Source organism: Rhincodon typus, chromosome 3 (assembly GCF_021869965.1).
Source record: "Rhincodon typus isolate 14 chromosome 3, sRhiTyp1.1, whole genome shotgun sequence".
NCBI classification, from domain to species: Eukaryota; Metazoa; Chordata; class Chondrichthyes; order Orectolobiformes; family Rhincodontidae; genus Rhincodon; species Rhincodon typus.
Genome location: NC_063334.1, coordinates 107,077,729 through 107,103,676, shown reverse-complemented (window position 1 = coordinate 107,103,676; position 25,948 = coordinate 107,077,729). Strand labels below are relative to the sequence as shown.

Genomic DNA, 25,948 nt, shown 5'->3' with positions numbered 1-25,948 from the left:
CAAAAAGGCCATTGATTTGATGAATTTCCTAACAGAGTCATCAAGTGGGTAGCGATATCGGTGGCAAGTCTAATCACCACCAAGACAGTCATCAGGATTAGATCATCGGATGGGTTGCTCTGGTACAGGTACAAATGAAATCACACAAAGGTAGCCTCACAGAGGTGAAGTGTAAAAAAGCACAGGGAATGGAGAATGAAGTAATAAGATTATGGAAACCAGTCCAAAAAGACTCAAAGATCAGAGGGCAGGAAGAGGGATTATACACAGTCAAGGGACACTATTGCTCACATGGCCCCAATACTGTGGTAAAAAATTTGGTCTTAAGCAATCAAATAGGGAATTTTCAAAACGGTGAAGTTAGGTGGCATTTATTGATGAAATGAAAATTTGAGACGGGACAGCGGTTGATGGGGACAGAGTGTTCAGACATGGACTCTTGCGGCTGATGAACACAGACCAGTGACTATGAGCAGAACAGTGACTGGAGACACTCCGACAAGTGATGTGATTGATCAGGAATTAGGTGTCAGAAGATGAAGTGGCTGAAAACGGAGTGAAGAGAAGTAAGAGTCAATACAGGGTGGAGCTGGAGCAACACAGCAGGTCAGGCAGCATCAGAGGAGCAGGAGAGTCAACATTTCGGGCCTAGGCCCTCCATCACAAGGCCTGGTGAAGGGTGTAAACCTGAAACGTTGCCTTTCCTGTTCCTCTGGTGCTGCCTGACCTGCTGTGTTCCTCCAGCTCCACAGTGTATTGAATCTGACTCCAGCATCTGCAGTTCTTGCTATCTCCTGAGGAGAAGTAAGTAGTAGTTTGGGCTGGGATGAAATATAGGAGGGTAGCAGGAGGAAGGAGAGAATCTATGCTGATCTTTGACATAAAATAGTCTGTGGCTCCTTCCCTTTGGGTCAAGGAATTGGTGGGAAGGCAAAAGATGTGACAATATCAATCCAAGATTTTAACTTTCCATATTAATTAGTGAGTTGTCAATCACTATTGACACACAGAAAACAAACTGGACTATCTCTGCCCCATAGGACGGCTTTAGCTGCTTGTCACATCCTTATTGTGCTTCCTTTTAGAATACCATTCCCATTTTAATTATTCTTGCTCTCTTTTTCCTATAAGAAAGTAGAACTAGAGAAGTCACATTTAAAGGATTCTGTGTGATTTATATCTACAATGCTGTGACTGTGCAATCACATCCTTCCTACCGTGTGGTGACCAGGACTGCACACCAACACCCTTAACTCATCACGAAATTCTGGAATTGGAAGCTTATCTCAGTAACAGTAGCCATGAAATTACCAATAATTGTTGTGAAGACCTTTCTGAATTTGGCAGTGGAAGCAGAGTGAATATTTTTAAGGCAGAGATAGATAGATTTTTGTTAAACAAGGGGTTGTGAAATGTTATTGGGATATGCAGGAATGATCTCATTGAACAGTGAAGCAGGTTTGAGGGGCTGAATGGCCTGTTTAGGCTCCTGGTTTGTACGCCTGCATGGCTCACTACTGTCCTGTTGGGAAGGTAAGAAATCTGCCATCATTATCCAGCCTGGTCTGTATGCCATTCCAGATCCACAGCAATGTGACTCACTCTTAACCACGCTCAGAGATGGACAAAGAAGCCACTCAGTCAACAGCAATTACAGATGGACAACACATGAACACATCCCATGAAAGAATATTTTTCAAAAAGACAGCATCTTTGCAGATAGAATGTATTTCCCACTGTGGGCGAGAAACAAGATTTGGAACTATTCTGGGTCCTAACACTGCTGGGTATGTTTAGCATTTCCAGCAATTAACTGCAAATATACTGATGAAATTGGATAGCAGTTTCTGTATCCTCCTAACAATTCTTTTAACAATTACTTAATGTTAGGATTTGTAAAGTAATTGTTATAACTATTAGTTTGAAAACACTCTGTTGGTCGTCCTATGTAAAGTTATTATGCTTATTCTTATTGTTACTTCACACTTAAAGCCATTCCATCATTACCTGTCCTTAGAAGATTTGAGGCTCTTTCTTTACCGAGTGCCAAAGGTGCATTTTCCTGGAGAATACTATATAGCTTCTGGGCAGAACTTGACCAATTATTCTTTGAATGCTGTCTACGTGAAGGATCCATACTGTAAATGTCTCTGAAGTGTGTCCTACATTGGAAATGAAAGCTCAGATTTAGAGATTTTAGCAAGGAAACCTGCCTATTTCCAAAGTTCTGCACAGGGATTAAACTATAATAAGAAACAGACACAAAATAGTTTGATAATAAGGAGGTAAATTTGATTCGGGGCCAAACAGCCATTTAAATTTTATTCTGCTCGCAACTATAGCAAACCATTATCACACAAATAGCAAAACTACTGCTTTTCTCACTGTACAGGTTTGTCAGCTGGTGTCAAATAACAGTATAGCTTCAGTCTCTACAGTAGCAAATCTAGCCACTATCTGATGCTCCCCTGTATCTGCAGAGTACCTCTGATCTTGAACTCCATCATGAGGATTAACAATCCACCCTGACATAGTCACTGCTGACTCTCAAATCTTTTCACCACAGTTGACATTAATTCTTTTCCCTCAGCCTTTTTTAAAACCTCTTCATTTACCAAATTTCTGTCAGCTCAGTGGCTGACTTTCACCTTTCACCTTTTAACTCTGCAATCAGTAATGACTGATTGGATATTATAACATTGGCTTTGCACAAATTGCTTGCAACGTTTCTGACAATGCAGCAATGCTTCACAAAAAGAACCAAACTGCCTGTAAAATGTCTAGTGAATCCTGTAAGCCTGAAAGTCTCTAGATACATACTTATATTTCTTTGTGTCATAGAGAGCAGAGAATGGGGATAAGAGGGTCTTTCTCAGGATGGCAGCCGGTGACAAGTGGTGTTCCACAAGGGTCAGTGCTGGGACCACAACTTTTCACTTTGTACATTGATGATCTAGATGAAGGAACTGAGGGTATTCTGGCTAAGTTTGCAGATGCTACAAAGATAGGTGGAGGGACAGGTAGTACTGAGGAGGTGGCGAGGCTGCAGAAGGATTTGGACAGGTTAGGAGAGTGGGCAAAGAAGTGGCAGATGGAGTACAACGTGGGAAAGTGTAAGGCCGTGCTCTTTGGTAAGAAAAATAAAAGCATGGACTATTTTCTAAATGGGGAGAAAATTCAGAAATCTGAAGTGCAAAGAGATTTGGGAGTTCTAGTCCAGGATTCTCTCAAAGTAAACTTGCAGGTTGAGTCAGCAGTCAGGAAGGCAAATGCAATGTTGGCATTTATTTTGAGAGGACTTGAATAAAGAAGCAGGGATGTACTACTCAGGCTTTATAAGGCTCTGGTCAGGCCCCATTTGTATTGTGTGCAGTTTTGGGCCCCGTATCTCAGGAAGGGTGTACTGGTCCTAGAGCAGGTTCAGAGGAGGTTCACGAGAATGGTCCCAGGAATGGAAAGCTTAACATATGAGGAATATCTGAGGGCTCTAGGACTATACTCATTGGAGTTCAGAGGGATGAGGGGGGATCTAATTGAAACTTACAGAACACTGAATGGCCTGGACAGAGTGGATGTTGGGAAGATGCTTCCATTGGTAGGAAAGTCTAGGACCCGAGGGCACAGCCTTAGAGTAAAGGGAAGACCTTTTAGAACGGAGATAAGGAGAAACAACTTCAGCCAGAGAGTTGTGAATCTGTGGAATTTACTGCCACAGAAGGCTGTGGAGGCCAAGTCATTGAGTACATTTAAGACTGAGATAGATAGGTTCTTGATTATCAAGGGGATCAAGGGTTACGGGAAGAAAGCAGGAGAATGGGGTTGAGGAACTTATCAGCCATGATTGAATGGCGGAGCAGACTTGATGGGCCGAATGGCCTAATTTCTGCTCCTATGTCTTATGGTCTTATATGCAATCTGCAAACTCATTTCCCATAGAAACATTTTTAGTGTTGCCCACACAGTGGAGTGCTCCTTACCAAATAAAAACTAAGTCCATCAGTTAGGTTGATTTACAGATGGGAAACTTGTCACAGAAGAGGAATCTGTCAAAGAGGGAACATATACTGTGGAGTTAAAACAGTGCAGTGATTTGTAACAAGGTCAGCCAGGTGGACCTCATGGAATATCAGCTCCCATTGGGGCTGTGGATCTGGTCTAATTAGCAAATCCTGGCTGACAGATAAGAACAGGAGTGTCAGACATCCTGTTCACCCTGAGAGCTGGCTCTGAGGAATCCGGACCAGTGTCATGTACCATGCACATGTAAATAAAGGGCGACTTACCGACCTCTGTGGAGATATTTCAAACGGCGTGTAAGAAAACACAAGCCCTTACAAAACTCCTTCCTCCACAATCCTTTCCTCATCCTAAGGAACCAACTCAGTCAAGATCGAGGCTTTTGGTTCACATGTGTGCGCTCCTTATCTACTCTGATCATCCCACTGTATTCAGCCTCAGCTTGATAGTCATAGGCTAGAGGAAACTTGGCTCCTAGTCAAGTTTGCTGTCATTTCTAAACTTTTATACCAAGGAGAAACTACCAATGATTTCCTTCTTCATACAAATCATCTGCTTCTCTTATTCCTGACTTGGTGGGTACTATTTATTACCTGTTATATATGCTATTGCATTACATTTTGCACAATAATGGAGCCACATTTGTTTTTCCAAGCAGCATTGGCATGTGTTTTAAATTGACTGTTCCTTGCTCAGATACCATACACCCTAGGATGCCACCATGTCTCATATTCCCAGATTTGCCCAGCAATGAATACTGACCCTGATCATACTTGATGTATTGGCCAAAGCTACCAATATGATACACTTTGCTTGTCCACACTATCATTGCTAAGATGGTTGGGACACCACCACCTGCAAGTTCCTCTCCAAGCCACTCAGGATCCTGACTTGGAAATATATCGCCGTTCCTTCAGTGTCACTCGCTCAAAATGCTGGAGCTCGCTCCCTAATAGTGCTGAAATGTACTGCGTCAGTCCAAGAAGGCAGCTCATCACCACCTTCCCAAGGGCAACTAGGGATGGGCAATAAATACTAGCCCAACCAGCGACACCATATTCCTTGAATGATTAAGGAAAAAGTCTCATCTCCTTCCTTAATCATGCAAAAATCAGCCAGGATTAAGCATGTTTCTAACAACTAGAAGAACCCAGCACTGTATTTTTTTACTATTAACCAATGACAACACAGTCAAACATATTTGCTGACATCCCACAATTATTTTACAGTCAATATTCAGTAATGATATCACAGTCCAAGGAATCTTCTTTTGACATCATCTCACCTTTGTCAATAAACCGACTCTTCTTAACCTCTAACATAGTAATAATAAAAATATCATTGATACAGGAAATTTGAAATAAAAACAGAAAATGGTGCAAATACTCTCAAAGTCAATAACATTATGGACAGAGGAGCAAAGTTAACACCCCAGGTCGTGAACATACTTCACAGTTGGAAGGCTGTAGAACTCAGTCTTAGAGTATTTTTAAAGCAGTAGTCGATACAGGCACCAATGTGTTTTATCTGCTCATCACCATCATTGGCAGTCCCTCACAGACAAAGTTGATTCTCTTCCACTCTCAGGGTGAGTTTGTAGGTGGCTGTACAGTCTGATTGGTCTTTCGCAGACTCTACCACATTTGGGGCAGAAGGTGGTTGTGGGAAGGGGTGGGTGGGGCATTGATGTGGCAGCGAATAGAGTCATAGAGTAATACAGCATGGAAGTAGGCCCTTCAGCCCAAACTGGTCCATGCTGACCATGGTGCCCACTCAGCTAGTCCCAATTGTCCGCATTTGGTCCAATTCCCTCTAAACCCTTCTTAGCCTTGTACCTATCCAAATATTTTTTAAATGTTGCTATTGTACCTGTCTCAACCACTTTCTCCAGCAGCTCATTCCATATACACACCACTCTCTGTGTGAAGAAGTTGCCCCTCAGGTCCTTCTTAAATCTTTCCCTTCCCACCTCAAACCTCTGAAGAAGGGTCTAGGCCCAAAACATCAGCCTTCCTGCTTCTCTGATGCTGCTTGGCCTGCTGTGTTCATCCAGCTCTACACCTTGTTATCTCAGACCTATGCCCTCTAGTTTTCAATTCCCCATCCCTGGAAAAAAGACTATATGCATTCACCCAGCTATGCCCCTCATGATTTTATATACCTCAACAAGGTTAACCCCTCATTCTCCTACATTCCAAGGAATAAAGTCCTATCCTGGCCAACCCTTCCCTATAACTCAGGCCTACTAGTCCTGGCAACATCCTCGTAAATCTTCTCTGCAAACTTTTCCAGTTTAACTATGTCTTTCCTATAACAGGATGACCAAAACTGTACCAATACTCCAAGTGCAGCCTCATCAACAACTTATACAACTGTAACACAGCATTCCAACTCCTTCATTTCATGCCTCGACCGATGTAGGCAAGCATGCTAAGTGCCTTCTTCACCACCCTACCTACCTGCGACACAGCTTTCAATGAAATATGGACTTGTACTCCTAGGTCCTTCTGATCCACAACACTCCTCAGGACTTTACCATTTACTGTACAAGTCCTACCTTGGTTTGACTTTCCAAAGTGCAGAACCTCACACTTATCTATGTTGCATTTGAATTGAATTCCATTTGCCAATCCTCAGCCCACTTCCCCAGCTGATCAAGATCCCTCTGTAACTTTTGATAACCTTCTTCACCATCAACGATAACTCCTAATTTTGTATCATCCACAAACTTACTAATCATGCCTTGTACACTCACATCCAGATCATTTACGTAAATAACAAATAACAAAGCTCTCAGCACCATCCCCTGTGGCACACCACTAGTCACAGGCCTCCAGTCCGAGATACAACCTTCAACCATCACCCTCTGCTTCCTACCATTGAGCCAAGTTTGAATCCAATTAGCCAGCTTTCCCTGGATCCCATGTGACCTAACTTTCATGACTAGCCTGCTGTGTGGGACCTTGTCTAAGGTCCATATAGACAACATCCACTGCCCTACCCTCATCCACCCTCTTGGTTACCTCTTCGAAAATCTTTAAAAGATTTATCAGACATGACTTTCCGTGCACAAAGTCCATGCTAACTATCCCTAATTAGACCTTGACTATCCAAGTGTTGGTTGATCCTGTCCTTCAGTATCCTCTCCACTAACTTGCCTACCACTGATGTCAGGCTCACGGGCCTGTAGATCCCTGACGTATCTTTGCTACGTTTCTTAAACAATGGAACAACATTAGCCACCTTCCAGTCTTCCAGAACTTCACCAGTCCGGCACCCTTTTGCTGTTTTCGCCTGGCTTCAGCTTTTTCCTAACAGCAAGTCTCGAGGTGCTTGACAGCTTCCTGGATGCTCCTCCCCCACTTTGGACAGTCTTGGGACAGTGATTCCTAGATGTCTGGTAGTGGAGTCGGCCTCATTAGGGGCATTTAAGCGGCTATTAGATAGGCATATGGATGATAGTTCAAGGTAGGGGTGGAGGTTAGATAGACCTTAGGATTCGGGTAAAAGTTCAGCACAACATCGTGGACCGAAGGGTCTGTACTGCGCTGTACTGTTCTATGTTCTATGTTCTAAAAGTCAAGACCTGGGTCAAATGCACAATGTAAAATGGTTTATGATAATTGCTGACCATTTTAAAACTAACCTTATTGGCTGCAGCCTGTAAACACTGGGAATGCAGTTCTCATCCAGTTTGTACCACTGCTGAAGAAGCCCAATTGCTTTCCCAAAGTCTGGTGTAGACTGAGGTACAGTATCATTTGTGTCATGTGCCTGAGGGACACGGGCAGACTGGATTTCACCGGCTCCAGTGTCACAGCTTTCTGGCACTTCCTTATCTTGTGGAGTTGAAATGTTAGTCAGATCAGGTCGTCCGCTCTGAGATTCCTCACACAGTCCGGGGCCCTCAAGCAGCGTGTGGTGCTCACGGTTGTGTTTTCCACGCTGCCGTTTTGTAGTCTCCAATTTCTTGGCCTCAATAAAGCTCAAAATAGCTTCAAAGTCATCTTTCACGATGCTGTCAGGGAGGAAAAGCGAGTCATGCTTTTGGCCAATTAAAAGCTGCAAGACAAAAGGAGGCTTCATTGTATTGTAACTCCATGAACAACTATATTCAAAATAAAAGCCAGGTCTAACACGCAAAGCAAATCATAGACAAATTTCAATCCATCGGATTATGTTATTATGTATAAATGGATATCCTTTGTCACAGTTCTCTATATATTACTTATCTTCCTTAGTACAAAAAGGGATTCATGACTGAAATCACATTGGAATGCAAAGCTATTAATTGCCTTTGTGGTGCAGTGCTGAATCACCTGTATTCTGTCCATGATCTCAAAAGGGCTTTGTTCTTTGTTTTTAATGGAAAGCATAACAATTCTTGACATTTAAAAAAAAATCCAGCAAATTGAACATGTTTAAATTATCTACAGATTAGACCTGGTTAACCCCCAATTGGAGGACTGCATGCAGTTGTAGACACCTTATTATAAGGATCTGATTGCACTGGAGACAGTGCAGGGTAGCCTTTCTAAGTTGCTGCCTGGGCTGAAGCCAAGAGGCAAGGTGAATTAGGCACTGTTATTCTTTTTCTTGGAGCAGCAAAAGATGAGACCTAATAGAAGGGTATAAGATTATAAAGGGCAGAGTTAAGGCAGTAAAAAGCCAGGCACTTCTTTTTTGATGGTGGAGAGACCAATGACTAGGAGGTGTAGATTTAAGGTAGGAAGTAGAAAGCTAAGAGTGGAGCTGAGGAGAAACCTTTTCACCCAGAGGGTGGTGGGAGTCTGGAACTCACTGTCTGAAAGGATGCTTGAGTCAGAGACTCTCATGACATTTAAAGAGAATTTAGATATTCACAGAAATACCGCTGGAAGATGGGATTAGCATAGACTTTTCTTTGTTGACTGGCATGGACATAGAAGGATAAAATGGCCTCCATCTGTGCTTTAACTGCCTATCAATCCATAATTAAAAGTTTTACGTTGGACTTGTACTTTAATCCTATGAGCAAACCATTGATCAATTTGGTTTCAGTTAGTGTTTACAATTATGCGTTGCTATTCAATTTGCAGTGTCAACTATCGTAGTGTAGTCACAATGTCTGGAACAAGTTTCTGATGCCTCCCCCAACCATCTTACCTTTTACAAAGAATATATAGACCTTCAATAAAAAATGATATAATAATAGTCATATTCATCAAGTGACAGTGATAAGTGACCACTTAATAAATTTTACAGGAAGAGACGCGGTTAACATTTAGACTCAAAACATTAGCTTCTTTCTCTCTCTACAGATGGTTCCAGATCTGCTGAGTTTCTTCAGCACTTTCTGTTATTATTTCATATCACCAGCATCCAGTGTTCTACATTTAATCACTAAATTATGCTCTTCAAACATGTTATGAAAGTGGCAGATACTTAACAAGCATTAAGCTGGCATAAACCAACTCTGTATAAAAGTTTAGAAAAAAAGAGATTGTAAGTTTAAGTTGCCTCCCTAAGAGTAACTTGAACCTGCCAACCTGGTGTCACTCCAAGCAGAACACAGTCTGAAAGAACCTTAAATCTGATCCAACATTTGACCCCGATTGACAATTTATAGACAGTATGCTTACAATAAAAATGGAGCCTTCTGAAGTTTGGCATTCCTTAAGTACTTCGAGATGTAGTCGGACTATTGTATGATTGTCACTAATTCCATCTTTCATGCCCCACCTAAGGTCAACCATCATGACGTCGTAACCCCTTTCTTTGCAATAAGTGCTTAATTGTGGGTATACATTCTTCATTAACGCATTCCTTTCATGTTCTGTATCTGGAATTTTGAAGAAATGTAAGTTATTAAAATTCTGGCCCAATTTATACAAATTCAAAACAAAATGATTTGAATTTGAAGCGTTTCACCAAGACCATTATAATGGGAAGCTAATACTCCAGTCCTAAACTGAGGGTGTACTGCATTATCACTGATAGCACCCCTCAAAGATATTCAAACAACGCACCCAACTTTGAAGCAAGAGAAGTATATTTAACGCCAGATAGTGGTGAGGAGCAGAAATTATGGTGAAAGCAGAATTATTTTTTAAAAGGGAAAAAGATTAATATCTGTAAAAGAAAATTTGAAAAGGTACATGGAAAGGTTGGAGAAACAGAAGTAAATGAATGATCTTTTCAATAGCAGGTAAGAGTGAAATCGTCCACATAGCCTGCTTCCATGCTGTAAAATTTTAGAATTCTACGAGCCACTAGTTCAGCTGAGTGCTGAAAGCCATATTTTAAATTATAGGTGCTGAAGCATGTTTTGCATAATCCTGGAAAGTACATTGCAAAATCAAGAAAGGAGACCCATGACAATTCAGCCAATATGCTTCTACCTAGCATTGATGAACTCTTAGCACAATACTAAGTTCCTAGTTGACAGGTTTCATTTTACTAATTTCAGTTTACTGCTAATATCTCATAATTTTATTTATATCTTAAGTCTTTATTTGTACAGCAATTGCGTTAAAATATAAACTGGACAATTCCAGACTTTTGCTCTTTGAGGTAATTTGATGTTACAATAGTGCAAATTGAGTGATAAGCAATCAGAAAGTTATTTTATATCTCTTGTAGACAAATAGGAGGCTAGAAGAACACAGCAAACCAGGTAGCATTTGGAGGAAAGGAGCAGTCAACATTTCGGATATTACCCTTCTTCGGGACTTGAGTTGCCTGCCTGGCCTGCTGTGTTTCTTCCGGCCTCCTGGTTGTCTACCTTGGATTCCAGCATCTGCAGTTCTTTTTGTCTCTAAGCATTTTATATCTCTTACCATTCTTCTATCCTTTCACTTCAAAGAAATCAAAATTTATGATTTTGTCTGATGTGAAAACGTCTCTCAGAAGAAGAATTACCTTTGTAGCCACCACAAATGTATATCATAATCTTTTTCTTCTTAGGAGAATAGGCTATATTGATATTTCCTTTCATTATTTCAATTAGAGGGTTGCTGGATGTTGAAAGGTGTTTTTCATCTGCCATTAGTAACGGCAGGCTTTTTGATGCTGTCAGACTTGGTAAATTGAAGGCTTTCTGAGATTCTAGACCTGTGCACTCTGCTGTCTGCGATGTTGGGTTTTGATCTGGGCACTCAGGTACACACTGTTTATCCTCAGAATTCGATGCCTCTCCATCCGCAAAACGATGGAGCTCAGTTCCTGAAATTTCAGTTTGCCATGGTCCTAACCCCTGCTCTTCTTCCAGCTCCTTGCAAGAAACTGACACCAAACTCTCTGCTTGACTGCTTGCATCAGCTGGAAGTGAAAAAGTTTCACGGTCATCACAGTCATTTCCAGGATGGCTCATTTGCTGTGCTACCTTTGTTTCTCCAAAGTATCTCAATTCATTCTGCAGACTACAGGACAATAAATCTTCACAGTAACCAGTTGGACTGTTCAGGAGTTGAGGTGATGTGCAGCCGCCAGACTTATATAATGAAATGTTGTATGACTGTTAAGAAAGTACAAACCAAACTAATCAAATTAATTGAGAAGTATTGGTTCACCAAAGCTCATTTCTAAGCAACAAAATTATAAGCACTAATTTATCTACTTTAAGTTTTTATTGAGTACAATACTCAGAGTCATAGAGTTATGCAGCATTCTTTGGTCCAACTCATCCATGCTGACCAAGATTCCCACTGAGCAGCATTTGGCCCATAATCCTCTAAACCTTGTCTATTCATGTACCTATTCAAATGTCTTTTAGATGTTATAAATGTACTTCCTCTGGCAGTTCATTCCACATGTGAACCACCTTCTGTGCAAAAAAGTTCCACTCAGGTCCCTTTTAAATCACTCTCCTCTCACCTTAAAAATATGCCCTCTAGTTTTGAACTCCCCCACCCTAGAGAAAGGATCTTTGCTGTTCATCTTGTCTACGCCCCTCGTGATTTTACTAAACGTCTCTAAGGTCACCCCTGAACCTCCTACACTCCGGAGAAAAAAGTTCCAGCCTCTCCTTACATCTCAAACCCTCCATTCCCAGCAACATCCTGGTGAATCTTTTCTGAACCCTCTAAAATTTAACAATATCCTTCTTACAGCAGGGCGACAAGAACTTTACACAGTACTCTAAAAGTAGCCTCATCAATGTCCCGTACAACCTCAACATGCTGACCCAACTCCTACACTCAATGGTCTGAACAACAATGGTCTTAACTACCCTGTCTACCTGTGACGCCACTTTCAGAGAACTGTGTACCTGAAACCCTAGACCTCTCTGTTCAACAACATTAACTGTATAGGTCCTGCCTTTATTTGTTTTACCAAAATGCAATACCTTGTAGGGATCCAGATTAAATTCCATCTGTCACTCCTCAACCCATTGGCCCAATTGATCAAGATCCCTTTGTAATCTTTGATAACTTCCTTCACTGTTGACTATACGAACAATTTGGTGTCATCCGCAACTAACCTCACTAACCATGCCTCCTAAATTCTCATCCAAATCGTTTATATAGATGACAAACAAAACTGGACCCAGCGCCAATCCCTGTGGAACATCGCTGGCCACAGGTCTCCAGTCCAAAAAACAACCCTCCACCACCCTCTGTTTCCTACTAACAGTCAATTTTGTATCCAATTGGCAAGGTTTCCCTGAATCCCATGTGATCTGCTGTGGGGAACCTTGTCAAAGGCTTTATTAAAGTCCATTTAGACAATGTCTACTGCTCTGCCCTCAGTCATTTTGTATGTCCTCAAAAAACTCAATCAAGTTTGTGAAACATGATTTTCCTCACACAAAACCATGCTGACTATCCCTAATCAGTCCTTGCCCCTCCAAATGCATGTAAATCCGATCTCTCAGAATCCCCTTCAACTTAACCCACTGCAAGCCAACTGATATCAATATTAGATTTAGTGAAACCAAAGCTTTAATGCACAAATATCCAGACTGTGACCTTTACTGATGTGCAATGAATAAAAGAAATTACATTTTACTCTGGGTACTGTTCCTGAGTATGTGCAAATGAAGCTATGTTTTAATAAACGTCAGATCAGATGGAATGGGAGCCTGCGTCTATACAGCTCCAAGACGTCCTCTCTCACTATCCTCATGTGTAAGTTATACACAATAAAGCCTATTGTTGTTCACTCACAAGAGAGTAGATCTCAGCTTACTATAACTTGACTCAAATATTATTCATTGCTACTTGGTTGCAAAAACTGACAGTCCTGATATTATCTTATTATTGGTTGTACATCAGTCATATTTGGCACTAACTTACTGTAAGTTTGGTGGTCATGTTTGCTTTCTACATCCCAACAAATACATAAACCATCAACTAGTCAGTGTTGGCTAGCTTCAATGGTTACTAAACTAAACTAAAATTAATAAATCATTAGGATTATGTTGTCTGGATATATTTCTTGCAGTACGTGTTTCCCATATTAACCTGTCCTAGATGTAAAAAGGTCTTGTCACTCTCTGAAGAGGCTCCATTGTCCTTGTTTACAGATTCATAACTCTGAGTGATCCGCTTCACATGTCGTTGATGCAAATGATTCTGAAATGTAATTAGAAGATTGACACATTAAATGAATGTAAGTACACAGAAACATCGAAGATAGAAGCAGCATTAGACCATTCAGCGCTTTGAGCCTGCTCTTCCATTCAAAATGATCTTGGCTTATCATGAAACTCAGAATCCTGTTCCCACTATATTGCCCAACCCTTTGATTCCTTTAGCCCTAAGAAAATGTTCAATGTTTTGGCCTCAACCGCATTCTGCGGCAGGAAATTCCACAGGCTCACCACGCAGACTGTGCCGCTTGTTTCCAGACTCTCCAGTCATTGGGATCGTTCTTCCTGTGTTTAACCTGTCTAGGCCTTTTGGAATTTTATTAGTTTCTATGCGATCACCCCGTCTATATTTTTATCTCCAGTGAATATAGTCCTAACTGATCCAATCTCTCTTCATGCGTCAATCCTGCCATCTCAGGAATCAGTCTGGTAAACCTTTGTTGCACTCCCTCCATTGCCAAAATATCTTTCCCTGATAAGGAGGCCAAAACTACACACAATACTCCAGGTGTGGTTTCATCAAGGCCCTGTACAATTGTAATTCCTCACCCCTCAAAATCTCAGCTGGTTTTGTGTCAACAGCAAACGTAGAAATATCACATTGGATTTCTTAATGATGGATACTGTGAATGGCTGATGCCCAAGCACTGATCCCTTCAGTACTGCACTTGTCGATGCCTTCCACTCTGAAAATGACCGATGTACTCTTACTCACAAACAAAATCAGAAGTTGTTGGAAAAGCTCAGCAGGTCTGGCAGCATCTGTGAAGAAAAAAATCAGAGTTAACTATTCGAGTCCGGTGACCCAAGCTCAGAACTAGTCTGAGGAAGGGTCACCAGACCCGAATAGTTAACTCTGATTTTTTTTCTTCACAGATGCTGCCAGACCTGCTGAGCTTTTCCAACAAATTCTGTTTTTGTTCCTGATTTACAGCATCTGCAGTTCTTTCGGTTTTTGTTATCTATTCCTACTCTCTGTTTCCTGTCTGCTAAGCAATTCTCAATCCATATTACCACCAATCCCATGTATTATGGTTTATCATAACGTTTTACGCGGAAATTTACCCAAAGCCTTCTCAAAAGTTAGTCTAACGGTGACAATGTAACCACTGCCAATTGTTGTAAAAGCCCAATGGTTCACTACTGTCCATTGGGGAAAACTGTCACCCTTATCTGGTCTGGCTTCCATGTCACTCCAAACTCATGGCAATATGGTAGATTTGTAACTGCCTTTGAAATGGCCAAGCAAGCCACTCAGTCAAATCGTTACAAAGCCTAAAGAAAGGACTGAGACTGGACGCAGGACTTTGCATCAATCTAAGCATTGGAAATAACAACAGCAAAGGCAGCCCTGTCGACCCTGCAAAAGTCCCACTTACCAACATCTCCTACAATGTCCTAGACACTGCCATCACCAACCCTGGGTATGTCCTGACCCACTGGCAGGACAGACCCAGCAGAGGGGGTAGCCAGTGGTATATATTCGGGAAGGAGTTGATGCAGAGCCGCAGCAGGTAACAGCAGAGTGTAAGTGGCTGAGAGGGCACTTCAACAGCTTCTCACTAACATAAATAAGAAAATGGATACAGCAGTCCATACCTTTAAATGGGTCTTGATCTTGCAGTTTGTATCACTGCTGACCTTTCTATAAGGCACTCTCCAATGACATTCTGCTGCCTAAAAATAAAGAAACAATCTAGAGAAATTAGCATTCTGGTATGTTGTTCTACAGATATTGCTATGTGAATATTGTGCTCTAACTTACTCTGTTGTCCTTAAGGTCACTGATCGTATATGAAATTCTGTGTGAGTCCAGGATCCGAGGAGTGAAGAACAAATCCTGCAAGCTATTGGAGAGACTTTGGCTCTTTGAGCTGCTCACCTATTGGGAACAAAATGATTGCACATTAGTCTGATGGCAACTGGAGTTTAGAAAGGCTCCATACGTTATTCAATGACCCATGTTCCCTTTGCACAAAGGGAGTATAGATTAGCTATTGATTTACAAAATTGCAGCCCTTAGATCTCAAGCCCATGCTCACTGCAAGTGTCTCTCCCCCTGCAAGGTAGATTGAGGTGATGGAATTTGTAGCTAAGCTCTTGAGACAAAAAAGAAAATTCTCTTTCTGCAAAATTAAGGTGTCAGAGAATATCTTCTATCTCTACCTATTTACTTTCATACTTAAAGAGCCTCAAGACTCCACAAGACCCTGATTCTAGATACTACCCTATTGGAGTTCATGGAGTCAATAGACAATCATCTAATTTAAATATGGACTACCAGCACTCAGCCTAATATGAGAACGGTGCGCAATATAGCCTTGTTTCTCAGACTGCAGTGTTGGCCGTTGGTGACCCCCTCCATTCTTTGTTCATCTCTCACTAGTCCTCTTTGAAAGAGATCCTGTCACTAAGTAATTGTTTCTTTAAGTTTAAGTAAAGGCTGTAATGTTACTAACACCTATGGATCTCCCAGCACAGGCCAGTAACCATTATAACTGAGTCCCAGACTATTTTTCAGCCATCCTGCTACATTTTGTCACAAAACTTCAGTCCCAAAATTTCAAATTGCTGGTATGCCATTTTTCCTGATCAATCTGGACTGATCATAGAATCTCCACAGTGTGGAAGCAGGCCATTTGGCCCATAAAGTCTACACCGACTCTCCAAAGAGCATTCCACCCAGACCCCTGCCCTATGACTCTGCATTTACCTTGGCTAGTCCACCTAGCCTGCACACCCCTGGACACTGTGTGCTATTTAGCATGGCCAATCCACCTAACCTGCACATCTCTGGACTGTGGGAAGAAACCGGAGCAAACCCATGCGGGCGTGGGGAGAATGCACAAATTCCATTCAGACAACTACCTGAGAGGTGGAATCAAACCCAGGTGCCTGGCGCTGTAAGACAGCAGTGCTAACCACTGTGCCATCTGAGGATGGTTCCTCTTTCACTGTCTTGAAATGAGTTATCTTAAAGTCTAACTGCTTAATCTTTGACTCTGTACACCTTCAGTGGGATTGTAAAAAGGTAATATTCACTATTTTCCAAATTTAGGCTACTTGTGTTGTGATATTACCTAGATCTGGATCTAACATTGCATTCTTCTTTGTTTAACACACAATATAACGATTAGAGAGAGGCTTAGGCCTCTCAAAGATCAAGGAGATCATCTTTGTTTTGAACCCGAGGAGATGGGAGAGACACTGTATGAATATTTCACATCAGTTTTTACTGTGGAGAAAGAAATGGAGTGTAGAGAATGCAGAGAAATAAACTTTGATGGAGGAAGAGGAAGTTCGGGAGATCTTAGAGAACATAATGGTGGATAAATCTCTGGGACCTGATCTAATGTATCCCAGAATGTTGTAGGAAGTAAGGAAGGAAATTACGAGACCCCTTGCAGAAATATTTGCATCATCTATAACTATGGGTGAGGTGCCTGATGACTGGAGGGTGGCTAATGTTGTACCTTTGTCTAAGAAAGGTGGTAAGGAGAAACTCAGAACTATAGACCTGCGAGTCCGACTTAGGTTGTGGGTAAATTGTTGGAGGTGATTATAAAAGACAGGACTTATGGACATTTAGAGAGGCAAAATTTGATTAGGATTAGTCAGCATGGTTTCATGTGAGGAAAGTCATGACTCACAAACTCGGTTGAGTTTTTTGAAGAAATTACCAAAAAGGCTGATGATGTCAGAGCAGTTAACTTGGATTTTAATAAAGCCTTTGACAAGGTTCCGCATGGCAGACTAATTAGTAAAGTTAAGTCACATGGGATTCAGGGTAAGCTTGCCAATTGGATACATAACTGGCTTAATGGCAGGAGGCAGAGAGTTAAGGTGGAGGCCTGTGGCCAACGGTCTTCCACAGGGATCAGTGCTGGGTCCTCTTTTGTTTGTCATTTGTATAAATGATTTGAATGAGAATGTAGAAGGCATGGTTAGTAAGTTTGCCGATGACACCAAAATTGGTGGCATAGTAGAAACTGAAGAAGGTTTTCTAAGATTGCAAAGGGATTTTGTTCAAATGGGTCAATGGGCTGAAAAGTGGCAGATGGAGTTCAATCTGGATAAATGTGAGGTATTGCATTTTGGTTCTACAAACAAGGATAGGGCTTATACAATTAATGGTAGGGCCTTGGGTAGTGTTGTAGAACAGAGAGACCTGGGATGCAGGTACATAATTCTTTAAATTCTTTATCACATGATATGATGGTTAAAAAGGCATTTGGCATGCTTGCTTTCATTGCTTATTCCTTTGAGTATAGGAGTTGCGACATTTTTTTGAGATTGTACAGGCCATTGGTGAGGCCTCTTCTGGAATACTGTGTGCAGTTCTAGTTGCCCAATTATGGGAAAGATATTATCAAGCTGGAGAGGATTAAGAATAGACTTATCAGGATGTTGCCGGATATGGAAGGTTTGAGTTATAATGAAAGGCTGGATAGGCTGGAACTTCTTTTACTGGAACATGGGAGGTTGGGAGGTGACCTGATAGAAGTTAATAAAATAATGAGAGGTACAGATAGAGTTGATAGTAGTTGTCTTTTCCCTAAGATGGGGAATTTCAAGACTAGGGGACACATTTTAAGGTGACAGGAGAGAGATTTTAAAAAGGCATAACAGGCAATTTTTTTTACCTAGAGGGTGATGAAGTCGTGGATGTGGGTACAATTACAATGTTTAAAAGACTTTTGGATGGGGATATGGGCCAGGAGCAGGCAGGTGGGACTAGTTTAGTTCGGGATTATGTTTGGCATGGACTGGTTGGTCTGAAAGGTCTGTTTCCATGCAATATGACTCTACGACTCTACAAGAAACAGTCCAGGATGCATTCTAAAATCTTTCACCATTTTAACTACTAATATTCACCACAGGATTGTTAAAAAAAAACACTCATTATTAGAATTTTGTTACTCCTAAGTACCTTTTTAAATTGCCTACAAATCTAACTTTAAGTTTATAGTTTACAGTGCATTTCTCATGCAGAGTCTCGATATCTTTATTAGTGCAAAACTCTGTTCTGTGTCCAAACAGTCGGTACGAATGAAGTTTGATTAAACATTTTCTTTCCAACACTATAATCTGAGTTATTCATTGTACGTAAGACTAGTATCAGCCACTTTTCCTTTAAACACCCTAAAAAATTACAGCCAAGCATATTTGTTTCCACTCTACCTCTACATGACTCAAATCTGTGTTAAGACTTTAGCAGTTTATATTTAGATGCAGACAACTGGTGGCTTGGTTACATATTTGGAAAGTAGCATTAGGAACTTTGGCAAACAGTAGGCCAGAGAAGTATTCCATTGGTCCTACTGGACTTGCATGGTATGATGTTGACTAATAACAATAGATGAGTTCAATGAATTTTCAGCCAGGCCGAGCTATAAAATGTCACCTCTAGTTTAGGAACAGAAAAATTTAATGGGCAGCTTGCTAACTGAGTTCCACAGAGTCAACTTCCATCTGAGAATCATGATATCCTGAGCTCTAACCCAGCAATAACTATGTGATGTCATGGGAGAGATTAAAAAGACAAAAAAATTAAGAAACACAATCAGGGAAAATAAATTCTGGGAAAAGCTTCACTCAACTTTTAATCAAAATGAGTTCCTGGAGATGTGTGATTATAAGGTGCATCACCCAACTTTTATATGGAATGATATCTACATTAGCCATGAACCCACCAACTCTTTTCTGAAAACTCGAAATGGATTCACGACCCCTGCAAGAGTTGGCAACTTATTCCAAAGCTGTACTACTTTCCGTAAACAAAAAAGTTATCTGCCATCAAATCTCAAGCTGCTTAAAAGCAATTTCTGCTTATTAACTCTAGTCTATTTAAGTTTTAAAATTCTGTGTGATACAGTCTCTCCTCTTTATTGTTACTATATATAGCTTCAATTACAGGTTTGTCAATGGAACTCTTAGCACAAATCGGATTATTTAGCAAATGTGGTCCAACCACAGAATCACAACCAATATTAAAGCACAGCGCACTCTTCTTTACAGACTAGAGAACATGTACATGCATTGAGCATGTTTCAACTTAACAAAACAGGCGATAGCCATTCTCTGGTTCATTGCTCAAAGCCCTGATCAATCAGTTCATCTACCTCGTTCAAATATAAACAAATATTGGTAGTTAACTGTCAGTCATCATCTAATTGGTGCATTCTCCCCGGTAATGTCTCTACCAAAAAGAGCCCAGATACCAATCAATTAGCATACACACAGTATAAAAATGTTGTTTCATTTTACGTTGGTATTCATGCAATGAATGCATAATGAAGAACTTTGCTAAAACATGTCTTTTTTCAGCAATACTTAAGAGTCTACACATCCAAATGACTGGAGACATTAGTTCCGAAATCAGACTGATTACTTTGTATTCACCCTACTCACAATTATACCAGCCCTTCCCAACTTATTTTGCAATATGACTCTATTTTAACATTTGGAAATGTGACTCCAGATGCCAACAAAAACAAAACTAAAAGGGGTCAGAGTGTGTAGCAGGTAGATGGGAATATCAAGTTGAGGTTACAATAAAATCAGAAGATTTAGAGATAGTAGGAACTGCCGATGCTGGAGAATCTGAGATAACAAGGTGTAGAGCTGGATGAACACAGCAGGCCAAGCAGCATCAGAGGAGCAGAAAAGCTGACGTTTTGGGCCTAGACACTTCTTCTGAAATGGGGGAGGGGAAAGGGATTCTGAAATAAATAGGGAGAGAGGGGGAGGCAGATAGAAGATGGATAAAGGAGAAGATAGGTGGAGAGGAGACAGACAGGTCAAAGAGGCGGGGGTGGAGCCAGGAAAGGTGAGTGTAGGTGGGGAGTTAGGGAGGGGATAGGTCAGTCCAGGGAGGATGGACAGGTCAAGGGGGCGGGATGAGGCTAGTCGGTCGGAGATGGGGGTGGGGTTTGAGGTGGGAGGAGGGGATAGGTGGGAGGAAGGACAGGTTAGGGAGGCGGGGACAAGCTGGGCTGGTTTTGGGATGCGGTAGTGGGAGGGGAGATTTTGAAGCTTGTGAAGTCCACATTGATACCATTGGGCTGCAGGGTTCCCAAGCGAAATATGAGTTGCTGTTCCTGCAACCTTTGGGTGGCATCGTTGTGGCACTGCAGGAGGCCCAGGATGGACATGTCGTCTAAGGAGTGGGAGGGGAAGTTGGAATGGTTCGCGACTGGGAGGTGCAGTTGTTTGTTGCGAACTGAGCATAGGGGTTCCACAAAGCAGTCCCCAAGCCTCCGCTTGGTATCCCCATTGTAGAGGAGGCCACATCTGGAACAGCGAATACAGTATACCACATTAGCAGATGTGCAGGTGAACATCTGCTTGATGTGGAAGGTCTTCTTGGGGCCTGGAATGGGGGTGAGGGGGGAGGTATGGGGGCTGGTGTAGCACTTCCCGCAGTTGCAGGGAAAAGTGCCGGGGGGTGGTGGGGCTGGAGTGGACTGTGGAGTGGTCAAGGGAGTCACGGAGAGAGTGGTCCCTCCGGAAAGCAGATAAGGGTGGGGAGGTAAAAATGTCTTTGGTGGTGGGGTCGGATTGCAGATGGCGGAAGCGTCAGAGGATGATGCGTTGGATCCGGAGGTTGGTGGGGTGGTACGTGAGGACGAGGGGGATTCTGTTTTGGTTGTTATTGCAGGGAGGGGGTGTGAGGGATGAGTTGCGGGAAATGTGGGAGACATGGTCAAGGGCGTTCTTGATCACTGAGGGGGGGCAAGTTGCAGTCCTTGAAAAACGAGGACATCTGAGATGTATGGGAGTGGAATGCCTCAAACTGGGAGCAGATGCGGCGGAGGTGAAGGAATTGGGAATAGGGGATGGCATTTTTGCAGGAAGGTGGGTGGGAGGAGGTGTATTCTAGATAGCTGTGGGAGTCGGTAGGCTTGAAATGGATATCGGTTTCCAGGTGGTTGCCAGAGATGGAAACAGAGAGGTCCAGGAAGGAGAGAGAGGTATCAGAGATGGTCCAGGTGAACTTAAGGTTGGGGTGGAAGGTGTTGGTGAAGTGGATGAACTGTTTGAGCTCCTCGTGGGAGCACGAGGCAGCGCCGATACAGTCAGCGACGTAACGGAGGAAGAGGTGGGGGATAGGCCAGTGTAGCTACAGAGGAGGGATTGTTCCACGTAACCTACAAAGAGGCAGGCATAGCTTGGACCCATGCAGGTACCCATGGCCAACCCCTTTGTCTGTAGGAAGTGGGAGGAATTGAAAGAGAAGTTGTTAAGGGTGAGGACGAGTTCAGCTAAGCGGATGAGGGTGTCAGTGGAGGGGGACTGGAATGGCCTGTAGCTTTTCCTACTTCATTTGTTCATACAGCAATAAATCAGCATAGTACTATTCAGTATACAAGTTCATATATTAAGAATCTACATATAATGTATCATGTAGATATGAAAATCTCTGGTTCTGAAAACAGTTTGTAAAATGTTAATATTTTATGTACTCACCAATTCATTATTGCACTCAGATGTATGGACTTGGTCAGGAAGCAATAGAAGCTGATGTTGGAGCTCAGGTTATACTGCAGTGGCAAGGGATGAGGATTGAGCACAGTTCAGCAGCAGCCCTATAGCCAGTGCATTCATGGTCGAGAACAGGCTTTGATGCTCAGTGGAATAACTGGGGCCCAGGTTCCTGGGAGTGAGAGATCAAGGCGTAGGCAAGGCCGGATACCACTTGGCCTCGATGTCAGTGTGGGGCACAAAGTTGGAGAATGACAGAGCTCAGGACTTCATTCATTGTTTTGGCAACACCAGTTGGGGATGGAATTATAGTGTGGGGAGTGCTCTTCTGTCCATTACCCCATTACATTTAGATCCAAATAAGGTCTTTCTCTCATTTGAAGGTTCTAATACTAGCACAAATATTTATGCAAACTTAATGTTGCCAGTTTCAAGGTTTAATTTTGAATTCCCGCCCCTTTGCCTATCTTATTAGCTGTGGTCCAGCGTTACAAACTGAAGAAGTTGTTGGCAACATGTGCCCCAATACCATTAAAAAATGGGTGGACAGCACTAAATGACTGTCGACTTGGTCTCCTCAGCATTGTGACTAATCCTCCATATTCTGTTTCCTGTTTTGGTTAGCTCTTTGTCAAATCTTACTGGAGTCTGATTTATTTTGGAAAGAACACCAGTAAAAGCATCCACTTGTTGAAATAACATGTTGTTAAGGATTTATTTCTACCTTGTTTGGGAGTTCTTCCAGCTGGTTATCCCTGTGCCAAAAATTCAAACCTAAAAGTTTTAAAAAAGCAAAATACTCCTACCCAAAAAATAAATCAACAAAATGTCATTAGAAATTCTTCATAAGCAGTTAAATCTGCTTTAAAATATGCTCAAACATGAACAAAACAATTTATCATTTATAACCTACTTGTTTTTTCCGAATTACAGGAGGAAAAGAGTTACCCAGCAGATCGTTGCCAATTGGAGGAAACACAACGGAATCTTTCACTTGGTTACATTCCTGCAAGACAATATTGTTATTTTAGTACATCTCAATTATTATAATTGTTTGAGTTATTTACAGGGCAGAAAGAGGCTTTTCAGTCCATCAAGTCCATACCATTCCATGGGTGGCTCAGTGGTTAGCACTGCTGCTTCACAGCGCCAGGGTCCCAGGTTCAACTGTCTGTGTGGAGTTTGCACATTCTCCTCATGTCTGTGTGGGTTTCCTCTGGGTGCTTTGGTTTCCTCCCACAGTCCAGAGATGTGAAGGTTAGGCATATTGGCCGTGCTAAATTGCCCACAGTGTCCAGGGATGTGTAGACAAGGTGGATTAGCCGTGGGAAATGTAGAGTTACAGGGATGGTGGGGGGGAGGCACTTGTAGGGTCACAGAGGACTCGATGGGCTGAATGGCCTGCTCCCACACTAGAAGGATTCTATAATTGTATGCCAGCTGCTCATGGAGAAACCTGGTCTGTTTCATTCCCTTCTCTCTGTCCTCATAGCCATGCAAGTTTATTTCCTTCAAGTACCTATCCAATTTCCTTTTAAAAACTGTTTTCTGATGACTGCACAGCATTGACCTCCTGTTGTAATTCCTGACATAATGAAGTAAGCCTTGCTGACGTACAGCAACACATTGAAAACATCCCAAACGTGTGCTGAGTGACAAGGAATATCTTCTGTATCACACAAAAGGCCATGCAATGACCATTTCTAACAAGGGAAAGCCTAAACACTTCTCTCTTAAGAAAGTGGTGGCCCTCATGAGCTGTAAACTCAGCTGGTACTGCCACATATGTGTCATGATTACTCAAGCAAGTCATGGGCTGGGAATGTAAAGTGAATTGATTACTTCCTAACTCCCTAAAGCCTCTTCATTCTTCAAAACATAAGCCAGAAATGTGATGTTCTCCATTTTGATTACACTGCCTCCCCCCAACTCATGAGTCTTTGTTTACTCTCAACAGTGCCCACCTATTTTCTATTATTAAACCTTACCATTAACACCTCTTCTGTATCTATATCTCTCCTTTACTACCATTAGCACTCACTTTCTGTTTTGCTCTGGGCGCCTTCATCTGTTTGACTTGTTCTTCCCTCTTGTAATCAACGGCATAATAAATATTATTTTCTAGCTCCCTCCATTTCTGAAAAAGAATAATAATGGACTAAAAACTTTAGCTCTGTTTCTCTGTCCACAAACGCTGCTGCTGTTTGCCAACTCTTCCAGTTTTTATTTCGGGTTTCCAACATCCACAGTACTTTGCTTTCATTTGGGAGTGGAATGTCTACTCTCCTTCCTTATAGCTGCTGCAACATTCAAGATGCACAAGACTGCCCAGGGCAGTGTGACCTACTTAATCAGCATCACATCCATCAACTTAAACATGTATTGCTGCAGCTAGGTTCGAGGATGGAAGTGCTTACTTTTTACAGGATGCATTGCAGTGATTTATCAAGACAGCACTACTAAATGATGGCTCCTGGCACCTCAGAGGACAAAAAAAGCAGACCCACAGGAACACCATCCCCTGAAAGATGTCCTTAAAGTTACATAGCCTGCTGACTCAGACATGTGTATTAAACAAAGTCAAGAACTGCAGATGTTGGAAATCCGAGACATAAACAGAAATGGCTGCAGAAACTCAGCAGGCCCGGCTGCATCTGTGGAGAGAGAAGTTCAGAACGTTTCGAGTTCAGTGACTCTTCTTCAGAACATATATAAAGCATATATATCGATATATCAAAAAGTAACACACAAACATAAATGTATATTAAACATATTGGCATTTGATGATGGACCCACAGCACCCAGCTGCCTCCCAAAGGGCACTAAAGAAACAATGCGTTTTCATAGCACATCATGAATCTCTAAACCTAACCCAACCCTAATGCAGGACCATTCAGCCAATGAAGTACTTTTGAAAGTATGTAGACAATGCAGCAAGCAATTTACGCACAGCAAGACCACGTAGAAATAAAAGTCAAAATTCCAAGTAGTGACCTCCACTTATTGGGGAGTAGGGTCTTAGGTTAAATAAATAAGAAAAAATATTCACTCACTTTGCGTACTTTCTTCTGTGCTACAATGCCGTTCATGTAAGAGGTCCACATCTTGCAATGTTGTGAGAATTTCCTTTATAAACAAGGCCTTTGCTTGCCCTCAAACGGCTCCGCTTGCGTTATCCCTCTCAAACCGAATCCTTGCCAAACAGAAACAAAACAAAAATCAGAAGTAGTTTGGAGAGGATTTTGCTTCACTCCTTCGTCTGCCGGGTCCGGGCAGCGGATCTGCAGTCAGCACCTGGGGTTGGAATGCCTTACTTTTTCTCCCTCAAAGCCAGCATCTGGCAGCAGACTGGTGTAGCTCCTCTCAGCACCTCAGTATAGGGGGCCGAGTTAACATGATTCACGAGGAAGGTGGCTGGGTTTATATACTGTTTCACCCCAAGTTAGAAAAGGGGGTGGGTCTGTCTTAGAAGAAATAGCTGCCACAAACGCTGAGGGAGCCACCATCGTACAAAACAGCTCAAATAAAACACTGATGGCTCCCGACAACACAAACAGTAATTCTAGTCATAGCAACGAACATCTACCTCGTACTTTTCTTTGGCCCACGTTCCGGGTGTCCAATTGTTTAGTCTAAGCAGTTATACACAATGTGATAATTATATATACAGCGAGTCTGTCAGGGGCTTTCATGGCTAACAGCCAGGGTGAATATTACACTCTTGGATTCAGCTTAAAAAAGCTTTGCAAATATTTTGACCGTACTTTAGACGATGCACAAGACAACAAATGCCTATCTCTTTTGGTTAGGGGCCTTCAGGGTTCGGCCAGTTCCCCAGTTTCATAATGAATTGACTTGTGTGAGTTTGGATGAGTT

The 25,948-nt window shown here is 42.0% G+C and overlaps 1 protein-coding gene across 1 annotated transcript in view; it reads right to left on the bottom strand.

Moving 5' to 3' along the window:
• Window positions 1-25,453, bottom strand: part of LOC109920854 — a 174,135-nt gene extending 148,682 nt beyond the window's left edge. The window contains exons 1-10 of the mRNA XM_048593994.1: window positions 25,387-25,453; window positions 25,126-25,265; window positions 22,986-23,078; window positions 15,354-15,470; window positions 15,188-15,265; window positions 13,461-13,571; window positions 10,918-11,512; window positions 9,639-9,838; window positions 7,664-8,079; window positions 2,008-2,162 (exon numbers count right to left, since the gene is read on the bottom strand). Of these exons, the coding sequence (XP_048449951.1) occupies window positions 2,008-2,162; window positions 7,664-8,079; window positions 9,639-9,838; window positions 10,918-11,512; window positions 13,461-13,571; window positions 15,188-15,265; window positions 15,354-15,470; window positions 22,986-23,078; window positions 25,126-25,176 (1,816 nt within the window). The 5' untranslated portion in view covers window positions 25,177-25,265; window positions 25,387-25,453. The remainder of the gene's footprint in view (window positions 1-2,007; window positions 2,163-7,663; window positions 8,080-9,638; window positions 9,839-10,917; window positions 11,513-13,460; window positions 13,572-15,187; window positions 15,266-15,353; window positions 15,471-22,985; window positions 23,079-25,125; window positions 25,266-25,386) is intronic.
• Between the last annotated feature and the right edge of the window lie 495 nt (window positions 25,454-25,948).